General features: G+C 40.4%; 1 protein-coding gene across 1 annotated transcript; it reads left to right on the plus strand.

Moving 5' to 3' along the window:
• The first annotated feature begins 139 nt into the window (after positions 1-139).
• On the plus strand, positions 140-8,648 carry ARPC5 (actin related protein 2/3 complex subunit 5). The gene is made up of 4 exons (XM_060232411.1): positions 140-284; positions 3,498-3,581; positions 4,880-5,056; positions 7,256-8,648. Exons 1-4 carry the CDS (start codon positions 144-146, stop codon positions 7,316-7,318), a joined length of 465 nt encoding a protein of 154 aa, XP_060088394.1. The 5' UTR covers positions 140-143; the 3' UTR covers positions 7,319-8,648.
• Positions 8,649-11,328: the final 2,680 nt, after the last annotated feature.

Below are 11,328 nucleotides of genomic sequence, written 5' to 3' on the forward strand. Positions count from 1 at the left end.
CGCATGTGCAGTGTCGATACAGGGTTCCCTCCGCCCCCACGACTCATCTACCCCTTCCTTCCTTGAGGCCAGAGAGTGGGTGTTGGCGATTGCTCCCTTTCTTTGACAGACCGGAGCGTCTGCGCTGAGCTGAGGGCGCGGGGATGGCGAAGCACACGGTCTCCTCCGCGCGCTTCCGCCGGGTGGACGTTGACGAGTACGACGAGAACAAATTCGTGGACGAAGAGGACGGCGGCGACGGACAAGCCGGTCCCGACGAAGGCGAAGTGGACTCGTGTCTGAGGCAATATCCTTCCGCTGCTGGCGCTTCCCTTAACAGAAAGAGTCCCCGGGGGGCGCCTCCCGGTTTCCTTTCAGAGTGTGAGGGGCGGCTTCCCCGGAAGCGGCTTGTTCTTTTCAGGGGCTGGGGAGGCTCCCTTCATTCACCCCTCTCGCAGGCCACCTGTCTTGTCGCTCTCGAAGCGCCTTGTGACCCGCCCTGCCAAGAGGAGTCGTTTATTCTTCGTTTCACCTGACGGTGGCCCGGCCTTCTCTTCCTCCTTCTCCCTCAAGGAGCACCCAGAGCCATGCATCGTTCTGGCCTTGGCCGGGGTCCGAGATCACCGCTTCCTCAGTAGGGATGATGATAACCAGTAGCCCCTATTGCTCACTTCTTGAGGTAGCCCGTGTTCTGTTCATTGCATGGCCAGTCATGTTGCATTTAATGCATTTAAAGTTAAAAGTTTGCCCTATGTCAGGCGTGGCCAAACTGCGGCTCTTTCTCACATATTGTGTGGCTCTTGAAGCCTCCACCACCCAATCAGCTGGCTTGGAAAAGACATTTCTCTCTTTAATCACTTTTCCAAGCCAAACCAGCCAGTGGCTTGGGAAATGCATTTAAAGTTGCTTTCTTTCCACCTCTCTCTCCCCCCATCTATTTGCCTGCCTGCCTGCTCTCACACATCTTGCATTCATGTCTTGTGGTTCTCAAACATCTGATGTTTATTCTTTGTGGCTCGTAGATAAAGCAAGTTTGGCCAGCCCTGCCCTCTATATATATGCTTCACTTTGTACATGTCGCCATAAACTTAGTAAAGGACTTCAGTCAGCCATTATTTTCCAGCCTTCTCCACCTCCCACAACAGAGTAATGGTAATACATACTGACCTGCCTTTCAAGGTTGTTGTGAGGGGTTGCACAAAGCATTTTGAATAATCTCCCAATAATGCCTTTGCTTTTCGTTGTTGGTTATAGCCTTTTCTCCTCTTTTGCAAGCTTGGATAAGATCTCAGCCTTTACAGCCTGGTTTTATGGTTAGCTGATGGCTGCCTATCACACACTTATTTGCTGTCAAGTTGTACAATTAACCTGTAAAAAAGAACACCTAGGTATTATCGCTGCCGGTAGTAAAAGGGGCATGCTCACTGCTCCAAGAGCAGGATGTAAGACTGCAAAGTGCTTTATAATTTGGTACATTCTTGTAAGCATCACAGTGATTTTTTTGCAGGTGGGAATTGTGGATAGATGCTATGTAATCCAAGTCTGAGCTGAGATTTTAACTGAATATTCTGGGCCTTTAGCATTGTTTCAGATCATATGAACACTGCTTACCCTTGGTTCTTACAAAAGGAGCATTGAGAGACCATTGTGAGCTGCAAAGAGTGAGGGCTTCCAAGGAAAGCGATTTGCCTGGTACTGCGCTAAGCCTTAGGAGTGTGGGGAGGTGCATTTGTTTACTGGACTATGGTTGTTTTATTATTAATTATAATTATGGTGTTGAGAATATAAGATACGTGATGCTTAGTTTTCTGTTAGAAATTATTGAATATGAAAGGGTTTCAGGGTTGCTGAAGTTGCTAGTGCCCTATGCGTCTTGCTTCAGCAAGTAATCTTGTAAAACACTGTAGTCCTTGAATCTTCTTTTTTCTTAATAATCTCAAAAATCAGGTGCATTGTGATACCCTTTTATAATTTTTTAGTGGCGACAAAACAAAAACGTTGGTTAAAAATGTGGGTAAATTGAGAACATAAAGCTGCCAGCTTTTAAGTTTCCATTAAAGAACTTCAACAGGATTTGAAGAGGAAACATATTGAAATGCTTTATATGCATTATAATATGAATATCCATATCTGAACTCCTACCAGAACAGCTTTGCACATCAATATTTATGCCTGTTTTTATCCTGCTTTGCTTGCACAGATGTAAAGCAAGCATTTGAAGCTGGCTGTAATGAAACAAGAGCCGTCAGACTTCCTCCTGTCAGACTAAAGCAGTAGAGGAAGTACGTGAGTTCTGCAGAGGCTTTCCTTTTATGGAAACGGTTGCATCTAGTTAGTGATGACATGACCCGCTCCATTTGTTATCAATGTTATGTTGCAATCCTAGGTACTAGTTTGGAAGAAAGGTCTATTTAACATAATAGGGCTTGTTTCTGAGTAACCATAGTAATGCATAGGACTGAGCTTTTAGTTCAAAAAGTCCTTGTAGAGGAAATGCCCTGCTGTTGTGATGTATTTCAAAGGGCTTCTGGAATGAATCAGAACAAAAATAGGGAAGGGGGAATTCCCATTCCTAAAACAGATTTGGAAGTTAACTGAGATACTGCTCCACTGTTAATAGAATGTCTGCATTTTCTATATATTTAATGTGATGTTGGATTTCTTTGCTTATCAGAGCTGATCAGGATTAGCTCTTTCTAGGGAGGACACTAAGATTGCTCATAATTTTAGATGAATATACTTGAGGAGAGACAGTGTGGTGTAGTGGTTAGAGTGGCAGTCTAGGACTCTGAGTGCCCAAGGTTTGAATCATCAGTTTTGCCCTAGAAGCTTGCTAGGTGACCTCTGGCCCATCACAAACTCTCAGCCTAGCCTACCTCGCAGGTTTGTTGAGAAAGAAAGGAGAGAAAAATGTTCTAAGTCACTCTGATTCCCAACTGTAGGGAGAGAAGTGAGACATAAATAAATGCGTGCAAGTGCAGTATAAGCATCCAAGCAAAATATATTTGTAGAGATCTTATAAGTTCAAGCAAATTGACATAAATCATGACTGGCAATATTTTTCTATTTCCTGTGTTCCAGTTCTTCCCTGTAAATGGAATTTTAATTCAGGAATATTGTAAGGTGTGGTGTTTGTCAGCTGTCAGATTTAGCTGCTACTCCAGGATGCAGTGCTATTTGCATGATTGCACCTTTGTGAACTTAACTGAGTTGTCTCTTAGTATCCACCTCATTGCTTTTAATAATGGATTTAGCTCAGCTTTGAATATTGGGCCTACTAAGAGTACTGCTCCAGGCTTGCATAGTGTAATGGTTAAGACTGGGAAGACTATGTGAACTAGAAAGCCCTTGTTCAAATTTCATTGCAGCCTTTATTTTCACTAAGAGGATTTATGTAAGCTACTGTTCCATGGGGGCAATGATATTGACATAAATTGTCATTGTAAGGATTGTAATGCAGTGAATAAATGTATTATCTTATGAATTCTAATCCCTGTCAAGATTTTGTTTTCCTTAACCATTTTTTTACAGGGAACATGACGGCTGCTTTACAGGCAGCTTTGAAGAATCCTCCAATCAACACCAAGAGTCAAGCAGTAAAGGTGAGGTTGCTAGAGAAATATGCTGTGAATTTTTTTTTTCTTTACTACATCTAAAGAAAGCTCTGCTGAATTGTAACATCTCAGCAGTAATTCTAAAAACAAGTACTCCCAGAGCTTGAACTGGGAATGTGGCCATTTATTATTAAAAGCAAAAAGAAGATTCCGAAAAAATACCTCTTAAATCATGTTCATAAGCCAATTCCATTATAAAGCTAGGAGATGTGGAATTAATTATAGGAAATATGCACATAGTTCTACTTAGAGCAGTTTCGCAAACATTTGATTTCTGAAAATGGAATAATGAGGTTTTATGCTCTTCAGTAACGTTAGAGCATATGTTTGCTTTCTTATTGATCTAAAAATGTTTTTTGCTAGCTGCTAGTAGAGATTCAGGTGGGTTGCTGTGTTGGTATGAACAAAAATTGAGTTCAGTGGCACCTTTAAGACCAACAGAGTTTTATTCAAGGTATAAGCTTTTTCGTGCATGCACACTTTTTCAGATACATTGAAATGGAAGTTGCCAGTCCACACATGTAGGTAGAGGGTGAGCAGCAAATCAGCATATAACATGAAGATGTTTAACAGATGCAAGGACCAATCCGGAGTAACAAGCTTAGTTTATATGGTCACCATTTGTTTGGATTTAATTCTGGGGGAGAAACATAGTGAAGCAAATAAATATATCAGAATTGGAGACTGATGTGTTCTTAATTGTGGAATGTAATTAACTGAGACCCTATTGTCTCCATCTATCTGCTCTGTTAGCAAGGCACAGCACCTCCATGCTTGAGAGGAAATGGATGGAGCACAACAACAGGGTTTGTAGAAACAGATACATTTTAAATTCTATTCATTCTGAACATGTTGCACAGATTTTGTTAATTAAGCTTGAATTTGGCCCTGCAAACATGGGGAAAAGAGGCATTAAACCTTAAAAAAAAACTTAACGTGTTTAGAAAAATGCCACCTGCAAGCATAACTAATCTCTTGATTTCCATATCTAACACAAGTATTGGAATAGGTGTTTGTGGTTTTGGAATTATAACCAGTCTGGTTTTGCTCTGGAGATAGATGCATGTCTGATTAATCACTTGAGGTTTATTGAGTTTCTACAAATACCCTTTATCTTTGTAAAGTACAACAGGCCAATCCAGTGTGCATGCATTTTCAGAAGTAAGAATGACTGAGTTCTGTGGAACTTAATTCTGAGGATTTCAATCTGAATCTCCAGACTGAGACGCTGTTTAAAAGATTTTGCAGTATTTCCCCTATTTGTGACACTCTTCATTTGTCCTTAGGATCGTGCAGAAAGCATTGTTCTGAAGGTTCTCATCTCTTTCAAAGCCAATGACATTGAAAAGGCTGTACAGTCTTTGGACAAGAATGGAGTTGATCTCTTAATGAAATACATCTACAAGGGCTTTGAGAGCCCATCTGATAACAGCAGTGCTGTCTTACTTCAGTGGCATGAAAAGGTATGTTAGCAAGACACAGCACCTTTAGCCTGATGATTGCATCTTTTTTCTCTTCTCTATATTTTAAAACATGGGTAGGTGGAGAAGTAGTAAGGGAGCAACGTGTATGCAAAAGATATAATATTTATTTTTAATTTTAAACCACTATTTAGAATGTTTTCACACAGGCCTGGGAATTTGCCTTTAGGTTTTTGTGTAAATCTGTAAACATGCATTTTTTCAGTCTTGTAGATAATTTACCGGTTTATGGTCTGAGAAGAATAACAATAGGGATCAGTGGCTTTTATACCTCAAATCAGTCCTTGAACAAATGAACAATTATTACACTTTACAACAGTTATTCTTTGGAATGTTCAGATGTTAATTGTTTTAATTTGGTCGCAACTGCTTAAGGATATTTTACTATAAAATAAGAGGGAGTGGTAGGGAAGTTGGGAAAAGGGAGAAAAGAGTGGAAAGCAGTAGAAGAAGAAGCGTGAGAGGGATAGCGAAAGGGAAAGAGGAAAAGTAATTATACTTGAGGTAACTGGTCTTATTGTTCTGAACCAAGAGCAGGAAGAGAGATTGTCCTTTTGATCCTATAAACTCCCCTTTATATAAGAGTAAAGTAGATGGTTTATTTAGTTTGGGGGTAAAAACTTCAAATAGATTTCAAACTTTTCAAGATGAGCAGCTAGATAACGTTCTGCATAAGGAAAGCTCAGAAGGTTTAATAATAAAAGTCATGTGAGGCTCACATAACTATATCTACAACCCCCCTGAACCTTTAAAATCTATGCTATAGTGAGCATATTTTGGAAAAGGCTTGGTAAGAACTTTAGAAATTCCATTTTATTCTTAAATGCGGGTTAGATAGGAGAAGGGATTACATGTGTGCTTTTTATTTATAGTTGTGTGTTAGTATTTATAATTTGTTAGTGTATATAAGCTGTATAGTTGTGATTCTTATTTATTTCATCTGTTCAAGGGTACTTTTGGGGTGATTTTAAAGTTTTGAAGAAACAGCATTGACTGATTATTGGCTGGGATACTAGGTTTTCACCAAGACCCGGAATAAATAAACTCCCAACTTCTCTTCAGTCAGAAGACTGGTACCTGTAAAGAATGATCATTGAATAGATTGACTGACCATTCTTCATACAGCCTTTTGGTTTCCATGTGCTTATTTTAAGCCCCCTCCCCCCCACACACACATACATGAGTGGGAGTAACTCTGTAATAAGATGGCTAAAAGAGCTGCACAGAAGAATGAAAACAGCTGATTCACTTCAGCTTACAAGAGATGCCGCGTGATTGTGGAATATGAGATAAGAAAATAAAACTATGCATAAATGGGATAGTTCAATCCTCAGAACCAGAGGACAACTAATGGAATGAGCAACTGGAGGCTTTATAGTTTGCAAGGAAGCATAATAAAACTCACTAGACTTTGATGTAGGCCTGGTCTAGTTCCCTAATACTATATTGGTAGTTCCCTGTATATGGAAAAGTAGTATAGTATTCAGAGAGTTTGCAGAGTTTTTACATGGGGAAGAACAAATATGTGACTCTTCCAACTACAGTCCATTTTATGACATCAGGATTCTACCACCTCATTGTGCTGTGTGTGTAGACCAGGTCATAGTGACTGCCCATACTATTATCAGAGTTTTTTAGAAATGGAAGGGGTAAAATTTGTGGAAGATAAGAGTGGTTATACCATGCATTTTTATGTTATTGTAAGTAGGAGCTAGTATATTCACTTAAGACAGATTCATTCGTGCCTGTTCTGTCATTTTCTTCAGACTGCAGCATCAGGTGATGACATATTGTGGAAACAAAATCCCACAGATCTAATGCCCCGAATGTTTCACATCACCTCATATTGCATCTAATGTAATAAGGTTCAGATGAGTTGATTCACTCTGTCAGCTGTCTTTCATCACATGCTGAATAATTGAAAAATAAGAGGTGAAAGGAGGTATTTGCATATTTTAAACATCTAACTGCTGCATTTCTTTGGGAAGAAATGCTGTCAAAATCTCATTGCACATACATGATAGAAAAATGCTGCTCACTTCACATGAGACGCATTAGAAGTCCACAGTTAAAATTGTCATTGTGACAGTCATATCAATTGGAAAAATAAATTATGCTGATAGCTAGTATTGATATTCTTCCAATAGCTTCAACTTTTTGTTTCTTGCCTTTGGTTTTCAGGCTCTTGCTGCTGGAGGTGTAGGCTCCATTGTCCGTGTATTGACTGCCAGGAAAACAGTTTAAGTCCAGCAGGAAGTGCCCTTCTGCCATAGGTGTGGGAAATGCTGGTACAAAGACCAAAACAACCAAATGCCATCACTGCCCTGTGGGTAGCATCTCTCTCTCTCTGTCTCAGCTTGCCATCTTGCTTTTTCATATCTATGGTGAAATATGCATATCAGATTTTTTTTTTGTTATGTTAAATATTGGATAATTATACAGGTGCAATTTTATTTGTAAAAAGAGGATTTGGTACTCTCAATGCATTTCAGTGACTCAAATACAGTGTTTGCATAGGATGATTAGCATTTTCAGAGAATCATGACAGGATACTACTGCCTTCTCCCTTTTATGGCCAGACCTCAGGGGGATTGAGGTCAGTGTCTAAACTGTTCAGCTGGTCAGGCAACATTCCTTCACTAGTAATGGAAACTAGATTGTGTGTTTCCTGATCACATTCTGACTGTACAGCATCAAGCAAGGGTTTGCCAAAAGGTCAGGTTATCCCTCAATGGGTGAATGTAGTGCAGAAGTATCTCTCACAGTGTTTCTTTGCAGTCTCTTCCATGATGAATCAGTAAGAGGAGAAATGTCCTACTTTCTTTGATGAGCCATCAAAAGGGGAATGAAGCAATTTTTTTCTGGAACTCCATATAATGGTTGCCTCTTGATGGTCTAATATGTGTATATTTAATGTTTTAGCACAGAACTACCTGTTATACTTTATTTGGGACTATGTTAAAAATAGCATCCCTGTGGCAGATTCTCCTTTCTGTTATAATGTTTAGGATCAATTCTCCCTATATCCTGATGTCATAATGTTTTGTGTTTCCCTGCCCTCAATCCTCATTGGTTGCAGATGGTGTGGAAACATATTATATGATGACAACAGGAGATAAGACAAATTACTCCAGAGGGAGGTAGGGGAGATTTGATAAGGGGGCTGGTTTTGGTAGAAGCTGCATGTTGAGTGTAATATGTAGTTCTGCCTTAAGATGCAGAAATCAGTGTTGAGGTACCAGAGACCTAAGAGCTTGACCTATGTTCATAATAGGGTCATGGTCTTTGTTGTATTATAGGAGATAGTATTGACCAAGAAAAAAAATTAAGTGCTTATAAATAAAAAAAAGTGTGACTTTCCACCAGACCTTGTGCATTCCAGACCTGGAAACAGCTTGAATATGAATGATTTAGGAGTGAAGCTGACTGGTGTGTTTCATTTATACTCATTGCCAGTTCATATCCAAAAACTGGTAAGGAATTCTGAAACCTTTGCTCGTTTTTTATACCTGGTTTTTTGTAAAATGAAAAAATCAAAAAATAAATGGTCACTGTTAAATATTTATTTTTTTTCACATAGTTTTGTTGTCCTGTTGATCTGTTGTTACTATACAAGTATGTGCCAAATGTTAATGGAGCATTTAAGTTTAGAAACTTATGTTCTTGGATGGGGTAAGGTTACAACAATTCCAAAAGAGGCACAAATATATGTTTGCCCCTGCACAATTATTTGGTTGGAAATTAATGAGAGAGTGTGCATTTAGCAAGGACCTGTACAAATCGGTATGTCCAAGAATGGAAGAATGCTTTAAACTCTTCTGGAGCATTGAGCATCTTCAGTTAAAGCAGAAGTCTTATTATGAAGAATATAAAAAAGAAAAGTGGGCTGTTTTGCTAAAGGTTTTTTTTTAAAAAAGAAAGTGTGTGAAAAGGGATCTGAATGAATGTCCAGAGGCCAGGGGGCCCATGTCCAGAGGCCATGGCACCTGTTGCATCAACCATCACCAGTGGTCTGACCTAGCCTCAGATGGCGACCCATCTTTACATGTGGAATACAGAAGCAATAAAGACAACCAATAACTAGGTAGGGCATAACTGTTCCAGTTTTTAAAAGGAGGATTCCATTTGTTTTAGAGAATGGGATTTTGATCTGCTGATCAAGCAGAGAAGAGGGCTACCTTTGGGAAGCAGTTGTGTAATTGATGCAGCTAAGCCCTGCCACACTGGCTGCCCATCTCTGTGTCAAGCTTAAGCAAACATCCTCTTGGCACTCACTGTCACCCACCACCATTCCTTCCGCTGGAAGTACATTAGTTCAAGCAGTTTTCTTTTGCTTCCATCCTGTACAGCTCACTGAGTCCTAAATTTAAGATGGCTTCAGGCTACTAAAACAGACTCAGCATTCAACCTGCACGTCTTCCAAGATTTCTCTCTCAATTACTGCCCCAGGCAGCTTCATCAAATGATCCTGCTCATGAACTGGTGAGGTTTTCTAGGTGTGAGTCCACAAACTATTGCCCTGCATAGCACCAACGCTGGATTAACATGATGCATATGAAAAGGAAGAGAACTTTTTAAAACGCTCTTGTTTGTTTTATTTCTGTTAAATATGTATGATGAAGTCAGCAAAAATATTCACCATAAAATATTTAGTCACTGAATTTAAAATGCTTAGGGTCCCCCCCCCCCGCCCTTTAAGTCAGCAAGAAATATTTTACTCGGTTGCTAAAGGAATTTACAGTCACTGAGCAACCACCAGGTTATGTTACTTTTAAAAGTGCTGGACGCTTTCATGGAAGTGTCAGTGGCATGTATCCAACATTGTAGTTCTCTAGCAGTACTTCCATCTTTCAAAGAGCAGATGATCATTTCTGGCAGTTCTACTCTCCCACCTGAAAACCTCCACTTTTGTTCCAGAGGAGTCACTGTCACCCTCAAACAATCTGTCTCAAATCTCAGGGAGCTTAGTGGACTGCAGCAGAGGATGACTTCCAGAAAGCTTTTGATAAAGTTCCTCATCAAAGGCTCATTAGAAAGCTCGAGAGTCATGGAGTAAAAGGACAGGTCCTCTTGTGGATCAAAAACTGGCTGGCTAATAGGAAGCAGAGAGTGGGTATAAATGGGCAGTCTTCGCAGTGGAGGACGGTAAGCAGTGGGGTGCTGCAGGGCTCAGTATTGGGTCCCATGCTCTTTAACTTGTTCATAAGTGATTTAGAGTAGGGAGTGAGCAGTGAAGTGGCCAAGTTTGCAGATGACACTGAATTGTTCAGGGTGGTGAGAACCAGAGAGGATTGTGAGGAACTCCAAAGGGATCTGTTGAGGCTGGGTGAGTGAGCGTCAACGTGGCAGATGAGGATCAATGTGGCCAAGTGCAAAGTAATGCACATTGGGGCCAAGAATCCCAGCTACAAATACAGGTTGATGGGGTGTGAACTGGCAGAGACTGACCAAGTGAGAGATCTTGGGGTCGTGCTAGATAACTCACTGAAAATGTCAAGACAGTGTGCAATTGCAATTAAAAAGGCCAACGCCATGCTGGGAATTATTAGGAAGGGAATTGAAAACAAATCAGTATCATAATGCCCCTGTATAAATCGATGGTGCGGTCTCATTTGGAGTACTGTGTGCAGTTCTGGTCGCCGCACCTCAAAAAGGATATTATAGCATTGGAGAAAGTCCAGAAAAGGGCAACTAGAATGATTAAAGGGCTGGAGCACTTTCCCTATGAAGAAAGGCTGAAACGCTTGGGACTCTTTCGCTTGGAGAAACGTCGGCTGCGGGGTGACATGATAGAGGTTTACAAGATAATGCATGGGATGGAGAAAGTAGAGAAAGAAGTACTTTTCTCCCTTTCTCACAATACAAGAACTCGTGGGCATTCGATGAAATTGCTGAGCAGACAGGTTAAAACGGATAAAAGGAAATACTACTTCACCCAAAGGGTGATTAATGTGGAATTCACTGCCACAGGAGGTGGCGGCGGCCACAAGCATAGACAGCTTCAAGAGAGGGTTAGATAAAAATATGGAGCAGAGGTCCATCAGTGGCTATTAGCCACAGTGTGTGTATGTGTATATATATATAAATATATAATTTTTGGGGGGCCACTGTGTGACAGAATGTTGGACTGGATGGGCCATTGGCCTGATCTAACATGGCTTCTCTTACGTTCTTAAGTTGATGGAAACAACATCTTGCTCTGAAAAGTCCATGGGTGGTTGGATTTACACTACTGGCACTTATCATCATAGTTA

This window comes from Heteronotia binoei, chromosome 2 (assembly GCF_032191835.1).
Source record: "Heteronotia binoei isolate CCM8104 ecotype False Entrance Well chromosome 2, APGP_CSIRO_Hbin_v1, whole genome shotgun sequence".
NCBI classification, from domain to species: Eukaryota; Metazoa; Chordata; class Lepidosauria; order Squamata; family Gekkonidae; genus Heteronotia; species Heteronotia binoei.

Excerpts from the sequence above, each read along its gene's own strand:
- ARPC5 (XM_060232411.1), top strand. The coding sequence starts at position 144 with ATGGCGAAGCACACGGTCTCCTCCGCGCGCTTCCGCCGGGTGGACGTT. Across the intron at positions 285-3,497 it reads AAGTGGACTCGTGTCTGAGG|CATTTTTTTACAGGGAACAT; the intron begins CAATATCCTTCC and ends GTTTTCCTTAAC. Across the intron at positions 5,057-7,255 it reads TACTTCAGTGGCATGAAAAG|GCTCTTGCTGCTGGAGGTGT; the intron begins GTATGTTAGCAA and ends TTTGGTTTTCAG.